The following is an 18,306-nucleotide window of genomic DNA, read 5'->3' as shown; positions in this document are numbered from 1 at the left end:
TAGCCACTTGTAGAAGGGTTGGTAGCATGGGAATTGCCACTGGCTCAGTTATCAGCATGAACTAATTGAAAGACTGTGTCCTTGAGCGGAGGCTGCTATATTTCAAGACCCAGCACTGCAGCAATTTTCAGCAGTTGCTTGGCATATGGCCAGCTGTCCTTAGTGGGGGACAGTGGATTTTGATCCCCAACACCTGCATCCAGAGTTGAGATGGAAATCACTGCAGATGACCACAGTTCCAAGTTGGTCAAATAGTCCTCGACTCCCAAAGATGGGATACCTTTGTGGCAGCTGGCTTTACAAAGGGCACAACCAAAGAGTTCTTACACCCAGAAGGAGTGACCTGCAGCAAATCCAAAGATGTATATACCAAATCAGACAGAAGCGGTGCAGATGAGGACAATGGTGCTGGGATAGGCATTGGCAGAGAGGATGGGACCAAAACTGTGGAGGAGAAAGGCACAGCTTTCAGCATGAAGACTAAAGAATATGTTGCAGTCAAACACCTGGACTTCTGTATTGACAAGGACATGATAAGTACACTTGCTATCAAGGTGAGTGGGACTGACACTGCTGTAGAGGTAGGAAACATGGAAGAGTCTGTGCTCTGTGCTAAGGTCAGTGTGACCAACAATGCTAATTGGCTGTAGTCTCCAAGGCTGATTCATGAGGCTTCACAATAGTTTCAAAACTGTAGCAGTTACAGAATAACATTGTAGCTGTGACAGAATGACATTGTTGATAGTCTTGGTAGCATGGCCAAGGGGACCTGCTTCAGTGTTTATGCCAAGATGTGATCTGTCCCAGCCCCAATAGATTTCAGAATGCCAACAGTTTCCTCTAGGGATATAGGAAGATGAGAAGCAATTCCAATAGTAGAAGGGGGATCTAAAGTGTTGATTCTGAGACCTGTCCTTTCTGGCTGACTCCATCTCCAGTCATAATCATGATGGTGATATTCCTTGCATGACCAAGATCATGGTGACAATCCCCTGGATTCTGGAGAGCAGTGAGTAACATGTGGTAGGTGAGGGTGGCATGGCAGAGTCAGTTTCTTTAGAGCTGGATGAGGAAATGGGCATGAACAATCCAAGATACAGTCTCTAATTTCCTCTTCCAACATGGATCCAGTTACGTGGATGTCCTCACCCACTGCAGATTGATCTCAAGGTGCATCCCATTCAGAACTGAGCACTGGTGAATCGAATAAGTTCTTCATCTTTTCCAATACCAGAGTGGGCAATGTCAGAGGCTGGAGACGTTTTTGAGTAGGAAGGGTCTCTACAGAAATTGATGATAAGGAGGCATCTTCTTTTTCTTGGCACTGTCAGATTCAACCACAGGGACCACTTAGACTTAGATGTCTTTGCAGGCAACAACAATACCAGCTTTGCCCTGGCATTGGTGGGGCAGCTAGGCTCAGGAGACAAAATCTACAGACAGAACAAACTAAATCTACAGACAGAATAAATCTGAGAAAAGGACATTGTTGTTTTTAGCCTAGCTTAGCTCAATAGGAACAAGTGCAGAGGAAGTTCCCAGCAATAACGCAACCTCAGTGGTCAAAAAGGAACTGAGTAGGTAGGCAGGAGCCATGTGCACTGAGGGTTGAGACAGGCAGCTCAACAAAATACTAACCTAGGTCTAGAAAGTTCCAAAGGCTCTGTAGGCCCAGAACCCATGTTTATGACTGGACAACGACCATGACGAACGCTACAATTCAGAGTATTTTATTTATTCATTTCATTTCATTTCTATACCGCCCAATAGCTGAAGAGTACAAAAGAATATGAGTGTGTGTGTGTGTGTGTGTGTATGTGTGTGTGTGTGTGTGTGTGTATATATATATATATATATATATATATATATATATGTTTGTATAAACATTCTCCTATAATACTAGGACTTGAGGTCATCCAAAGGAACTGTCTGGTATATATATTCAAGAACAGACAAAATGGAGTACTTCTGCACCTAATGCATGACTTACAAATTCTATATTAGTGTAATACGTTTATTAGGCCAATCAAAGGACAACAAAAATGTGCAAGCTTTAGAGATCATGAAGGGTATCAACGGCTACTAGTCCTCCAGGATCAGAGACAGTATGCCTATGTATACCAGTGCCTGGGGAAACATGGGTGGGAGGGTGCTGTTGCACACATGTCCGGCTTGTAGATCTCCCATGTGCGGCTGGTTGCCGCTGTGTGAACAGAATGCTGGACTAGATGGACCCTTGGTCTGATCCAGCATGGCTCTGATTATGTTTTTATCTATAGATGTCTTCATCAGGCAAGATATCAGAAACAGCAGGCTTGCAGGAGGGGGGTGAGTAGGAGGGGGGGAAGTGCCAAGATCAAGTGTGGAAGGAGAGGTCTGCAGACATTCACATTACTCACTATAGGCCATGCAATGGTTACAGGTGGGACTGCAGCTGCCCCTAAGTTCATTAGAAACCAGAAAGGGGGAAATGTTGAATCCTTATTTTGGAAATATAAAATTTCACTCTTACTGAGATGTGTTTCCATGCTGGGCGAAGCACACTGGCCCCTTTCACCAGGATCACAGAGAAATTGTACAGTCAACAGTGATACAGGGGTGCAGAGGGGGGGCGTTGTTGTTAATGCATAACTTAGTAGCACAAGATGTGGCAGTGGGACATGGCTTTAAAATGGAATTAGTCAAGTTTGTGGTTAAATCTCTCAATGGCTATTGTCCACGATAGCAAAATGGAACCTGCATGTTCGGGAACAGTAATAGCTGTTGCTGCAGAACCACAGCAGGTGATAGCTATTGCCTATGTGCTCTGATAGCGGGGTTCCCAGAAGCATCTGACTGGCCATTGTGGGAAGAAAGATACTGGGCCAGAGGGATCTGATCCAGCTGGGCTCTTCCTTTGTTAATAGACTTCTAAAATTAAAACCAATTTCAATTACTCATGCATATTTTCTGAAGCATATATTCCTAAACTTATCATTGTCTGCATATAATTTTTAGAAATACTAAGGTTGTGTCTGACAATTGGCCCTTTTCTCGTTTCTTTTTTGTTTAACATCTCATAGACTCTGTGGTTAACTTTTTATTTTTCACCATTTATTCCTCTTGTTCTTGTGCTGTTCTTAGCAGATTTGTAGTACACATATGGAAAACATTCTACAGGACAATGGATTCAACCAACAGGGAATGGGCTGCAACACCTCACTGATGAACTGATCTATCCAACCCCATTTGCAACATATTAACAAGGGAAAAGCCAAGACATACCAATTGTATTAATGATGTTGACAATGCTCTAAACCAGGCCAATACCCAAAGCCACCTAGAGGCCAGAGACTCATCTGACTCATTAAAAATTACTCACCTGTTCAGCCTTCTGGTGAAACACAGCAGACATGGCCAGAATGGTGCTGCGCTCATCCAGTGCTGCAGCAAAGCTCTTCCACTCTTGATCTAGTTGGGTAGAGATCTGTTTAATTTGTTGAGATGCATAATGGCCAGCTTCTGAAAGCCTGGATGCCACTGACATGATGCGATTTATATTCACATAGGCATTCTGGGGAGGAAAAAAAATATATGTGAGAATTGCAACCCTCTCTACAATTTTCTACAAACATACAATAACATAAAAAGTAAAGGACTGGGTAGGAGACCATGTGCACAATCCAGTAGCATTTAAGAGAATCTCAGAGCCAAACTGAATGGTAAGAAGAATCATATGGTACGGTTCTCATTAATGTATTGTACCACTTCATCCTATAGATTAGAGATTGATAACCTGTGGACATCCAGATGCTTTGGCTTACAACTCCCATCCATCCCAGTCAGCACAACCAATGGCAAGGGAAGATGGGAATTGTAGGCCAAACCATCTGGACGGCCACACATTACCCACCCCCGCTGTAGATGTAGGATCTCATGCCTGAATACTCTTCATAATTTTTTTTTTCCTGCATTTTGAAAACAAGAGGAAAAACTGGCAGGGAGAAGAAGTCTTCTGGCTAGTTTCCTAGGTGGAAGTTTATATGGAGGAGTTTAAACACAGAATAGCCCATTTACAAAATGAAATGGTATAGTCTAGCAAGACCTGCACCATATGATTCTGCTCAACATATAATTCATTTCTGAAGTTTGTAGACATAGGAACTCTATCTAAAACTTATTTTTCTTTTTTAAAGATTCTACCAAAGTATTTAATTTCACTCACATTATACAATTATTTCACAAGTTTCTTTATGTACAAGAAATCTGTATCAGGGATATCTGGTGTTCTTGTTTGTTAATTTTTCCCCTCTGCTCCTTCAGTTATGGTTTATAGAACAAGCTTGACCAGCTCCAGAGTCAAACTGAAGTTGACTTATATCCAGATGATCTGTAGCAAGTATTAAAAACCAGTACCAGGACTAACCAAATTATCTATTTAAGACTATGAGCTCATTTTCCTGTTGCAATTAACAGCAATGCAAAAACAAATGTGAAGATGAAGCTTGTTTTAACAGCTGACTTTGCCATTATTTGTGGGCAAGTGCTCCCTCCCACTCTCTCCCCTGTCTTTTGTTCTGAACATTTGTCATTCTTGATGGCAATAAGTGATGCACAAACCCAAGCAAACCTGCTTTTCACCTTGACTCATCACTGCAGTGTGTATGCATTGGTGTTCTTTAAACATCTTTGTGTAAGTTGTTCTTTTCTTGTACAATGACTGGGAGTGTTTTTTATCAGCTCCATCTTACAGACCAGGTATACAAGGATCTGCCACCATCATTTGTCCTTGTAACCTCAAGGGCTGATGTCTGTAATATGCTCTATGTGGAGATACTCTTGAACAGTATTTGGAAACTTCAGATTGTACAGAATGCCTCCTCAGCAGAATTTATGGGACATGCTAAATTCGGTTTCTTTCCCAAAGGACCATCACCAGAATAAAGGAAAAAAAAAAAAAAACATTCAAGACTACCCTAAAGTGGAAGAAGCAGAAGACTTTGTGAAGTCTAGAAAGACCTTAGCATGAGGCCATGTTCTTCTGCAGGAACCTAACTCATGCTTTGACTTTGCAGCAAATGAAGGAGCAATCTTGAATGAGTACCAAACAATTGGAGAAACTCTAATGAACAATGACTTGTTCTTATACAATCCCTTGGAGAGCCCAATTCCCATGCTGGCATCTTTAACAAACTAATTGCATGTGACCCAATGCAGACTGTAATTGAAGTGCGTATCGCCTTGGCATACTATGAAGAGTACAGTGTATGGAAATGACAAATGGTACAATCTTATTACAGAAAGATGTCATTAGTGGGTAATTGTAATGTGTTTCCTATGCATTTTAACTCTAGGAAGAGAGTGCAACTTGCCCTATTTTTTTGACAATTAGTTCCTTGACAATGGGTGGGCTAATGTAGCCATGTTGGAAAACAGCTTTGCACATTTCTCTGAAGTCATGACTCACCCTTCAAAGGGGTCACATACAAAGCATAAACCAATTTAAGTGACGCAGTTATGAATAGCTTCAATTAGAATAAGCAGCATGTGCACTAGGCTATTCAAATATAAATCAGTGTGATTTGTACCCATTTAAACAGAACAATGCAGTTTGGTTTAGAAAACTAATGAGATTAACGAGATCACCAAATTTATTTTAAATCCAGTTTTCACTTTTTATGCGACATATTAACATAAAGACATAAATACTGCACAATTATAATAGAAGACTTATCCATTTTTTAAAAAACAGTTCTATAAAAAACTTATTGCAATGTTTAGTGTACACAGTGCTATACATGTGTTAGTCTTTAAGGTGGCACTTTGTTGTTTTTTGTTGCAAGAAACTAACTAGGCTACCCCCAGGAAAATATAATTTTAAGCTAATTTATCATCATAACTGCCATCTGAAACAGATTTTCTCACTATGCCTATTTTACCAATAGGATCTGACAGTGACTCTCTTTGGACATAATAGCGGCATTCGATGGAAATGGGTTGATAAACCCTTGAATTGTGGGGACGCATGCTGATTTCAGTTTCCAGCAACAACCTATGAATCTGGCATTTGTAGGTTTCTGAGATGTGCCTTGGGGTTGTCCTTGGGTTGACTTGGTGTTGTTTAACCCATGAAGAACCCCAGGTGTCTAGGTTTGAATGTCACAGAAATAACCCATGAATACCGCATTTGTAGGTTGTTGCTGAAAACCAGAAGCACTTTGCACACAGGGCACATTAATTAACCCACAAATTGCTGCCAAATGGTGCCATTACATCCAAACAGGGCCAATGACCTGTTGCAAACATCCAGAGAGTTCAGCTGGGATTTGAATTCAGTTGCCCCAATCCAGCAACTGCAATCTACATATTGGATCTATTGTAGCAGAAATGTAACGGATTGTGACATAGAGAAACTACTCACCATCCAACAATGCAGGCTATACAGTCAGTGTTGCTGTTTGGAATTAGCAATGTGCAGATTTCCTTCATCCTGTTATCACAGTAAGCCCTTGTTTTGCCCTGTGTTCTGTTCCATCTGCCTTCTGGTTTAATTCAAGCATTTTCTAAAACTAATTTTAGAATTGGTGGATACATAGTTTGCCACAAGTTTAGGTTTGTGTCTTTTTCTTCCCTTACATATTGTTGATGAGCACCAACACATATGCATGTTGATTAAATCACAGTGCAAAAGAGATATTGATGTGATTGCGTGATATATTCATTTTTTAAAACTGTGATTTACTGTGTACTGAATGGGGTGGGGGAACCAACCTGATGCTCTTAAAATTGGAGGAAACTGCTCATGCACAGCTGTCTGAAAATTCCAACCTGGACGAATGCCCATTCATGCTACTCTGAAAATAGTGGAGAAGTCAGAACCCCAAAAGCCAAATGGGGAGAATTTTGTAGACATTGTGCTTTCCCCTAACAGTCTGACCCCATAAAAATATTCTGAGTGAAGCTCCAAGCAACTCTTAGGAAGGTAGGGGCGGGGAGGAGGTAGGGAAGTCCTTCCTGACTTGCACTCAGAAGGAGCCCCTCATAATGCTGATCTACTGTTGGAGGAATAGGGAAAAAGAGGACACAGATCTATAATCCATGTGCCTTCCCAAGCTTTTATAGCCTTATAGAGCAATCCCATAGTCTCTAGACAGCATCCCAGGGGCCATAGAATTGTGTGGGAACCCCCTCCCAAGGCTATAGACAGAGCTCTGACCTCAAAAGGGGTTTCCTGATGTTGAAACCCACATTTTTACTCCACCCAGCAACCACAGAGGTTTTCTGTTCTGTATCTCCCCTATTGCCATGGCACTTTTAGTACCCTTTCTGATGTCTCAATATATGGGTGAGTTAATATTCAACCGTGAGAGTTACACTGGAAATATATCATAAGCTATAGGTGAACCATGCATCATGACATGTAGTTACTGTTTTCGACCCATAACTTTTTGTGCACTCTGATGCATACAAAGAGTTCACACATGTGGGCTCCTTGATTGAAAGCTAAGAAAGTTAGCCCCAAATGATGAAACTGTGATTTGTTTACTTTTACATTAACTTCATAAATGTACCATCTAGTAGATCTATAGCACATATTTGGGATTTTCTGAGAAATCCTTATTCTGAATGGCAAATGTGAAAAATGTTACGCTCTGTCATAAACAACAACACCTTTAAAGTTGGTTAAGATATTATGTAATTTTTGTTATTTTTTTCTTATTTTGCCACATGTATCACATATACCTAAGAGCTTTAGCTATTGGGCAGTATAGAAATGTAATAAATAAATAAATATAAAAATTAATACTTACACTTTTTATTTTTAACATGTTTTCAAACATATTTGCAGCTATGAAGACTATGTAGTTACCTTTAAAAAAAACCCTGAGATTTTCTGGATCCCAATATGCCTCAACAAAACATATAAGGAAGAATAAATATTGCCAGTGTTTTTAACTATTATAATGATTTTGGCTTGGCTATCAGATTTGATGATATTAGCTATTTGAAAGGAGAAAAGAAAAATGTCTAACTAAGCAATGTACTGGGAGTTTATTTTTTTAAAATGATGGTGATGAAATTAACAGCTGGATGCAATATGTACAGTCCATGGTGAAGCTGATGGAGAAGGAGCATGCAGGGAAAAAAGTGCGCAGAAAATAAGGCGCATAGAGATAATGTTTAGAGGAGTGCATTTAATGACATTTTCCTTTAGCAATTTTTCTTTTTCTGTTTTGTTACAGCAAAAGGTAATTGGAAAGCTGTTAAGACCCCGTAGGGATTGGGTCTCAGCCATGGCCATTACTAGTGCACATGCTGTGTAAAGCTAGGCATTACTAATCAATACTCAGCTAGTGACAGTCCCCTATGAAACTCAAATATTAAACATTCAGAGGCCCCATTTATGCTTCATGAATCACAGAATAATCTGCCTGTGAAGAATCCTACATATAAAGACCCTCTCCTATCAAACTGTCCATCCTACCCCTTAATGGTTCATCTATGGAGTTGCTGATTCTCTGCATACGCTGAAGAAAAAAAGCATGAAGAAAATAAGCTAGGTGACCTAGATGAGACAGGAATACTTCATCTCCATTCACATGGCAAGGTACTTGGAACATGAAGCCAGGGATTAACTTCTCAGTAAAGCTACAACGTGGCATATTAGATGACAAGTGTTCTCAAAGAACACTTATATAGGAAGTCCCTGGAGAAGTTTATCTCAACATGGTCAAACAAGCAAGCCCAGTAGCCAGTAGAGATGAATTGTGATAAACTATCATTCATACACTTAGAGGAATTATTTTGCTACCAACTTAAGCTTCTGCAGAAAACTCCAGTAGCATGCATCAACTGAAGTAAGTGCTTACCATGTGATGGGGGATATATGCTAGCCAGTAAGTAGATATTTTTCTGCTGTCATTTTTGGCCAAGTCTGAAGCATATTTACTGGCTTCATATTCAACTAGAACCTGATTGTAGGTGTCCTATTTAACATTCAAACAGAGCATAAAGCCAATGGGACTTGGGGTCAGCAGACTGTAATCACCAGAGCTAGTATTCTGCTAGAACATTAAGTTTATCACTCCAAGTTCTATGAAACATGACATGCCATTTTAGTAACCTTGAATACCCAAGCAGATTGTTTTACATTTTCTCAGAAGCTGATGACAGCAGTGCATTCTAATATCATAATGAGTTCTTGACCTATGGACAACTTAGGCCAAACATTTAGACACCTGCAGCTTGTCAGGAGGCCTATTACCCCCTTAACCCGTGCTATTTTTTACGACTGCAATTAAAAAAAAAATTTTTGAAGTTGTTCCAAAATTCTAGCAGACAAATGTCAATTGTTTTGAAACTTCAGGCATCTAGATAATAATTACCAATTGTTGGGTGGGGTTGTGAATGCTATGTGGGTCAAGTGCTAAGCTTTAGTTGCACCTCCTACAGCAGCTACTTTGATGTGATAGAATGAAGAGGGGACACAAGGAACCTTTGACCCACAGAAAACAGGAATGATATGACACTGGTGCAGGAGGAACCTGTATCAACACAGCTTTAAGGCACCATTCACACATGCATGCAGTAGTATGGGAGCTGCTCACCTGTTGTACAATCTCATGGGAGCAGGTGAATAAGCAGCCAAATGGGCATGGGTCTTTCTTACCCATTTATTGTTCTCCCTACTGATTGAATGATGATTTGGTGAGAAAGGGCAACATGACTCCTGGAATCGCAGAGGATCATACCAAAGTCCTGTGCAGTGCTATGACAGCAAAGGAATAGGGCCTACCTCCATGCACATAGGAGCAGCATGAATGTCGAATAAGCACAGTGGTCTATTATCTGGAATTCATATGTCAGCTTCAAGTTGAACATGGAAGTTTAATTGCCTAATTGATCAAACCCTGGCCATACTTGATGCTTTGATGATGCTCAGGATACAGAAACAGAAGTCATATGAAAAAAGTTTAAATTATTACAGTACTGAGCTCTGCTTTTACTGACTCTGATTAAGAGCATCTCAGGAACCTGGAAAAATATTGTATTGTGCCACTCCTACTTTCATGTATTAGTGCTGAGACAGATAAAGCAACTCATCTCAGAAAAATGTGCTGTTGCCAGATGCTCAACCTGACCTTTTGCTCATTAAGCCTCCAGGGGCTTCCCTCTTCTTTTAACTGGTGTTTCTTCCCTGACTTTCTCATCTCTGTTCCACACACATCCTTAGAGAAAAACTTTATGTACTCACCATGGAATTCATAGCAAAGTGGTTATGCTGTGTCTGTAAATCAAGAGCATGTTGGTAGCTCACCCCAATTTCAGTGTGACTCTGCAGGAACAACTCTTTGTTGTGGCTGATCCAGTCAAACATCTAAAAGAGAAAGACAATGTCATGGCTAGAAGCAGGGGGAAGCCCACCTTGGTCAGACAGCTGTAAGCCGTGGCAGAAGCACCCTTTGTTCTTTAACCCAGAACTGCAACTGAGGCTGAACTTGTGACACATCTGTTAAGTAAATGCAGTAAAGTACAACTGAATGGACTGCTCTGAGTTTTTGTGCTGGGCCATTCTAGATTTTAGTCATGTGACTGTGAACATCCCTGTAGTGCTCAGTCATTTGTGACTTGTACAACTGCTGCAAAATCAACCCCCAAATGAGTAAGCAGGTAAGTGAGAAAAGCTATGATGAGACACTTTCTGGTCTATCAGTGGACAGGGCTGGATTAAGATTTGTAGGAGCTGGGAGGAGGACTTCTGCAGTGCAGAGCTGGTAGAGAATGTTAGTCAGGTATGGGACGGAACTCAGCAGATGGCACAAGAAATTGGTAGAGAGGGATTTCTTTGGGATCAACATTTAGGGCTTGGTAACGGTCTTTATTCCTGTGGTGTCTGCACCTCTGAAGTTCTACCATTTCATTTTCACCAGCCACAGAACAGACATTTCTGTTAACCAATTCATTCTGATAATTACTTTGGCTAGTAGTTTCAGATGTTAGAAGAGGGCAGTCCAACAAAGTTCCTAATTAGAAATTAGAAATGGCTGTACTCTTGTATAGTATGGTTACATAAAAGAACAAGCAGTACCCTTTGGGTTTTCTAATAAACTGTGTACATTCTGCCATTCTCCCAACCCACTCCATTTGTCTTTTGAGGCCACCTGCTATACGTAGTGATGGCTGCCAACTTGGACAGCTTTAAAAGGGGATTAGACAAATTCATGGCGGATAAGGCTATCAATGGCTAATAGACATAATGGCTATATATTACCTCTATTACCAGAGGCAGTATGTCTCTCTGAATACCAGTTGCCAGGGAACACAAGCAGGAGGGTGCTATTGTGCTCATGACCTGCTTGCGGGCTTCGCATTGGGGCATCTGCTTGGCCACTGTGGGAGCTCACTGCTGGACATGATAGGCCTTTGGACTGATCCAGCATGGCTCTTATTATGCTCTTATGTACATTATTTCTGAAGTTAGATGGGAAGCTTTTACTACAGCAGGGAATGACTCGGCCCTGACCTCCATCTTGAAACAGCTCCACATGTTGGGGATTACTTGCATGGTCTTATGAATTCAATGTCCTATAAATGTTTGCAGAGGATGGCGCCCTAAGAGTCTACATCATATGTGCATGTAACGAACACTGTCCTATTTTAAGTTTCTACCATTTACATAGCAAGGAGCTCAACTTCAAACATGATGTAAACTTAACAACACTAGCAACATCTGAAAGAGTGGCATATAGGCATCACTTGCGAATGGGCATATTTGGATATCTGGTCTGTTTTTACTGAAGTTTATGTGTAATCTATTCTTTTTTCCTTCCCCCGCCCCCCTAGAATGTTGTAATATTTGAAACCAAGGACTGAGTATGTTGTTATACTTTCAATTTTTTGGTTTTGTTATGTTTTTGTTTGTTTTGCGGGTTTTTTTGGTTGAAACTCACAATAAAAAACTGATTTAAAAAACCCATGATGTAAACTCAATCCAGAATGAATATGGCACCCCTTACACCAGTATTTAGGCGTAGTGTTAAACCTCTTCACGCTATGGATGTACAAGAATTTCAGTTCAGTTCACAAAATGCTAGCAAATGCCCCATTAGCAGGCCCAAATGTAAACGGGAGTGCATGATCTCCTAAAATGTTCACAATTTCCCAAAATTTGTGTTCACATCTGAAAAAGGCGCACTTTTAAAAAATGCAATTTTAAAAATGCACTTTTAAAGTGTTTTTAAAATTATGCATTTAAAAAAATGCACACTTTAAAGATTCACATTTTCACCCTTTAGTCAATGGAGGAAAAATATGCACTTTTGAAAAATGCATATTTTTCCTGTCTGAATGCATACTTTTCATGAAATGAACCAAAAGGTTGCAAATAAGTATGGGAGCAAGCCAAACTGAGTTTTTAAGTGAAGTCTGGAGAATTTCGGTGAGCTTGAGCATCCCTGGTTCTCCCATCCCTACTTCATGCTCCACCCAGGAATTAAGCTGTAGCCAATCGCAACATTTATTTATTACAATGTATGCATTTAACAGATACAGGGCCAAACTACCTGTTACACTACAGCCATGTATAAGGAAAGCCCAGTTCTACCAAGGGGCACTTGGCAACTGAGAAGGGGCGGGGGACAATTCCCCGCCAGCTGATGTTGCCCCAGAAACTTCCCCTTCCATCTGCTTCGCTCTACCCAAGGGGTCCAAGTTTACAAAATGGTTTGCACCCAACACTGAACCTTATCTGCCAGCTGCACTTGTTTGGTTTGTGCAATGTATCATCTCTTAAGTTAGGAACTGATTCTTAAACCTTTTTCAAGCATTCTAGCAATTCTTTATTTGCTTCAAATAAAATCAGTGTCCCCACTTCCCTCAATCTGCCACAGCTCCAGCCTCAATGACAGCCAGGACTGAGATGGAGGAGGATGAGCCAGTCAAATTTGGGGCCGTTATACTGTCAGCTGAAGAAGAGAACCAGTTCCTGATACTGAAGTTGAGACTGATGCTTGTGAACCTGCAGACACCAAGCCAGGACCCTCACAAACACCTTCCCCCGAGCCTAATTTACCTGAGAAGCCAAGCACCTCCTGCTCCACAGCACCTGCCCAATGGCATAGGGAGCACAAGAAGCCACAGAAAGGAGGAAAAGCAGCACTTGCTCTCAGGCCTGGGGATTGCCCCATTAAGAAACCACACTCTTGAGCAGTGGGGTGGAGGGTAGCAGGGGTAATCTGGATGCAAAACATTATAAGACCTAAGTGAAGTTCCAACTCTTGTTGGAGAAAGTTGGGCAGTTGGGATGATCTGAAATGTCTTGCAATATAGATTCCTGCTGAAGACAGGTAAGAATGCAACTCATTAATCATTTTTTCACTGGAAATTGGTCTGATTCATTCAAGACGGTCAACTCAAGCATCCTGAGTAATTAAATGGAGGTGAGGGTAAGCGCTTCCTCTAATTCAGCCAAAAGGTCTCTCCCCTCATTCCCTTTCTTGTTTCCTCATTAAGAGGTAACATGTAATTTGAGTCAAAAAGACTGATGCAGAAAAGTATCAGTAAAAAGAAATAATCAGAGACTGAAGTTCATGTCCAAACAATAGACTTATCTCTGCAACAGAGATCCATCTTAAGTAGCTAGCTACACATTACATGTGAACATTTTCCAAACCAAGGTAGAGCCATCTGGCAATAAGCCCCATAAAATAAACAGTAAATCTGGTGCACAAGCCACATATCTGGGATCAACTTGAGGTTAAGCAATTAAAAACACCAGCAGATTGTTACTGGGGGACCAAAAATACTTTTTGGTACCCATCTTCACAATAACTGTTCTGGAAGAACAAAAAACTGTGTTTGGGTAAACTACGGATCTTATGGACTGTTGCAGAATTATGTGGACACAGTCAATTGCTTTTTGTTTTCTCTCTCTCTTCCTTTTCCAGATTTATTTGCAAAATGGTGTTAGCAGCATAGAACAGCCATATCCACATATCTGCCAGCACTGTCAGGTCTGGTCTTTATTATTTCCAATAGCATGCCAAAATAGAATCATAGAATAGTAGGGTTGGAAGGGGCCTATAAGACCATCGAGTCCAACACCCCGCTCAATGCAGGAATCCAAGTCAAAGCATCCAGATGGCTGTCCAATTTCTTCTTGAATGCCTCCAGTGTGGGAGAGCCCACCACCTCCCTAGATAATTGGTTCCATTGTCGTATTGCTCTAACACTCAGGAAGTTTTTCCTGATGTTCAGCTGGAACCTGGCTTCCTGTAACTTGAGCCCATTATTCTGTGCCCTGCACTCTGGGATGATCGAAAAGAGATCCTGGCCTTCCTCTCTGTGACAACCTTTCAAGACCTTGAAGAGTACTATCGTATCTCCCCTCAGTCTTCTCTTCTCAAGGCTAAACATGCCCAGTTCTTCCAGTATCTCTTCATAGGGCTTTGTTTCCAGTCCCCTGATCACTTCGTTGCCTCCCTCTGAACCTTTTCCAGTTTGTCTGCATCCTTCTTAAAGTGTGGTGCCCAGCACTGGACACAGTACTCCAGATGAGGCCTAACCAGAACTGAGTAGAGGGGAACTAGTACTTCCCAGGATTTGGAAGCTGTATGTCTATTAATGCAGCCCAAAATAGCATTTGCCTTTTTTGCAGCCACATCACAATCCATCATACACCAACCATCACAGCCACAATAATAAAAACCAAACAGCTTTTCCATGCAAGGTAACATGGAATTATTGGCATAATCCTAAAATGAGTGGGGTTTGTGACTTGCCTCTCAGGGGTTTGGACTCGATGGTCTTATAGGCTCCTTCCAGCCCTACTGTTCTATGATTCTATGATGCATTCAGCCATCATCTTTATCTCATGGTAATGGCAGCTGCCGCAAAGAAAATGCAAGAGCATAGGGTTTGTCTTTGAAGGACTTCCTATCCTACCATGTCTGCTTACACAGGATATTAACATATCAGGCAGAAGGCTTCTCAGTTACATATTTTTCTCTGAAGGGATAGTGTTCCATATGCAGGGACAATTGCCATGAAGGGTCTTTCTAACAAGTGCTCCCTTCACATGCATTCTGTTGTGGAACTGACTAGTCAGAGAGAAGACTGTTTGGATTGGTTCTAAATGCTCCAACTGCCGCTTACACAACCCAGTCAGCATCTGGAGCTCACCTTTAAAAACAATGCAAGATGAGACTCTAAAGCTGGAGCTATAAATATAGTAGGGTGGCCAGATGCAAAAGAGGACCAATCTCCTGCACCTTTAATAGTTGTGTAGAAGAGGGAATTTCAGCAGGTGCAGCTTGTCATGCATCTGGCCACTGTACTATCTACGTATATTCTCTCTATGTGTGCATTTGTATGTGCGGTGGGGAGTTGTACAGCTCGGCACTCACACAACTGCATTCCATACAGCAATTACAACAGAAGTGGTGTGTTCTCTGAAACAGGGAACAGTCATCTCATACTTCATCCAGCAACTATGAAAAGCAGAAACATACTCTTCAGTGTATGCTAGGACTTTCCATATTCTAATAGGACCCTGGTAGCCACACTCTAATACTTCATACAACATTCACCTATCCTTCCTATAACCTGAAACTAGTATTTGGAAATCGTGACTCTTGAAAATTTCCCACACATTTAAACATGCCTTAATTTAGTATTGAGCCAATGCATCATACACCAACTATGGAAAATTCATAACCAACAGACAAAGCTTTGTTCAATGACCACTACAATACTTTTTTAAAAAAGTTATCACTATTGCTATCGCCCAGTCTTATTTCTTAATCAAAGTGGTTCTTAGTGGTTTCTAGGCACCTGCTGATCTGACTTGAACTCCCAGTGAATTTATGGGTAGTACAAAAAGAAAAACATAATTTTTAGGATCAAATAACAACAAATATGTAAAAGACGCATGTTGGCACCCTACATGTCTCCCAGATTTGCATGTCTCCCCACTTTTCCCAAACAACCAGGGGGAACCATTAATCTTTTATAATTTCCTGGTGATTTTTAAAAATCTCCTAAATTATTTCACAGATAAATGTCTTCCAAAGATGATTATCTCTCTTTAGCTCATTATCTCTTGTGTTCCATGAATGGAAAGCAAAGACACACACTGAAATAGAACAGCTAAGTGCTACAAAATTACATTTAATTTAGTGAATTATTCCCTTTTGAAGGAATTAAATACTGTGTGCAGGTTTCCTCTACGCAATATTTTGCTAAATTATCCACCGGAATCTGAGGCCTCTCTTCAGCTTATAAATAAAACATTCATTACTAGAAATCTGACCAAGATCCCTGGACAAATATTTTCATTTCTGAGCTGGGATTTAAAACTATGTCTTAGCTGGCCTATGTAACCCCCAGCAGTAGCTTATTTCTATCTGCTTAAAGAAAGATGCAGAGAACATACTAAGCTATCTATAATGTACACTGTTGACAAGAGTTCCAAGTTAAACAGCCGGCCAAGGCCCTAGAAGCAAACATAGTAAGATTTACGAAAGAGGTGAACAAGAGCCCATTTGTTTCCAAACCTGCTGATAATTACAGTATGCAATGCCAGCAAAGCTCCTGCAGTAACAAATGTATCTGACTAATAAAGGAGGCATGTCAGGGATGCTCTCAATTATTGCACTGTAGAACATCCTGTGACATCTATCCTATTTACTATTGGCAGCTCTTCAGATATTCTTTGCATCAGGTAGAAAAACGACAGCACTTTGACTCATAGATCTCTTCCATCTGCACAAGTTCTTGGGTTATGTTTCAGAAGGCATTGAATGCTCCTAGTGGCTATGTACTTTGGCAAGTCTATTCATTCTCTTTGATATCTTGAATGACTAGAAAAGGGGAGTATGATGGAAAAATAACAAAGTCTCTTTATCTTTTCATCAAGCCATTTCCTTCTCCTCTTCAAAGCCTACTTCTTTCAAAAAGCAGTTTCTGGACAACCACAGCTGTTCTTCTCCCATGCTTTTTGCTGTATCAGGCCAGCTCTCCCCTCTTCACCATCATGATCACCACTTCTTCTACTTTTCCTTCCCTCTGCATCCTACTTACAGAGGTAAGTCCTACTGCGCTGAATGGGGCTCATTCCCAGGGAAGTGCATAGAACTGTGACCTCAGCCTGCATTTCTTCTGGGATACTGTTTCTAACTACACACTCAGCACAAGAAATAGCACTGATATTTGCTGTGCCGTTATCAGTAAAGTAGGTAGTACATAGTGACGATGAAAATAGAATAGGCAAACATCACAAAAATGCTGCCTTCATGCTGTGCTCTTCTTTTGAAATGCCAAGAGGTCTTTATGGAACAAACCAGTCATGTACATGTTTATGAACACGTGCTGCGGGTGTGGCTATAGACTAAATAAGAGTACGTGGGGGATAGGAGTGAAACCAGTCCCCCTCCCCTGCCCTTCTTCCCCACACTCTAAAGCTTTGAGACATTTTCCCCCAGCCCAACTCCAATTCTGAAAGTCTCCTGGCTGAGAGAAAATGACTTAAAACAGTGGAGCATGGAAAGGTGAATATAAGGTGAGGGAGGAAAGGAAGGAATGGGTTTCGTTCCCAACCCCATACACACTGTATAGTATAAAGAGTTAACAGCCACCTCACACACGGCTGGTTTGACCATAACTGGCACTGCTGCTGGCAGAATTCTGGATGGTCTTCCCAGCTGTACAGTTCTTATATGATGCCAATCGATATATTAAACTTCATGACATTATCTGAAATGTCCATGGATTCTGAATTATATGTCATCAGATTTATCTAGTAAGTGGCATGTATTCATGGCATACAATGCATTTCATCTCAGTGCGGAATACAATGTATTCCATTTAGAATAGAATATCTGTAGCATCTGCTATTTATTCTTTCAAATCAATTGGTCTTACATAAAACTGTTGTCCTCATGTTTGAAAAGTAGGGCTGTTAATCTTTTAAAATAAGACTATTTAGTTGAGTAATCATTTGTCTTTTAACCAACTGATTGATTAGTCAATTGCATTTAAATAAACTTTTATATTACCAAAAGCATGCTATAAATGCCATTTGGAGAATACTGAAAGATATATTCACACTGAGAGCCAGTGTGGTGTAGTGGCAAGAGTGTTGGACTAGGAGCTGGGAGATCCGGGTTCTAATCCCCACTCGGCCATGGAAGCTCACTGGGTGACTTTGGGCCAGTCACACACTCTTAGCCCAACCCACCTCACAGGGTTGTTGTTGTGAGGATAAAATGGAGAGGAGGAGGATAATGTAAGCCACCTTGGGTTCCTTGCAAGAGGAAAAAAGGCGGGGTA

At 40.9% G+C, this 18,306-nt stretch overlaps 1 protein-coding gene across 1 annotated transcript in view; it reads right to left on the bottom strand.

Annotated features, from left to right (window-relative positions):
• Window positions 1–18,306, bottom strand: part of KALRN (kalirin RhoGEF kinase) — an 816,446-nt gene that overhangs the window by 392,000 nt on the left and 406,140 nt on the right. The window contains exons 7-8 of the mRNA XM_084807552.1: window positions 10,235–10,357; window positions 3,362–3,553 (exon numbers count right to left, since the gene is read on the bottom strand). Coding sequence (XP_084663678.1) covers window positions 3,362–3,553; window positions 10,235–10,357 — 315 coding nt within the window. The remainder of the gene's footprint in view (window positions 1–3,361; window positions 3,554–10,234; window positions 10,358–18,306) is intronic.

This window comes from Heloderma suspectum, chromosome 1 (genome assembly GCF_057233095.1).
Source record: "Heloderma suspectum isolate Gila_16-S chromosome 1, 16-S_ref, whole genome shotgun sequence".
NCBI lineage: Eukaryota > Metazoa > Chordata > Lepidosauria > Squamata > Helodermatidae > Heloderma > Heloderma suspectum.
This window is presented reverse-complemented; position numbering and strand designations above follow the sequence as displayed.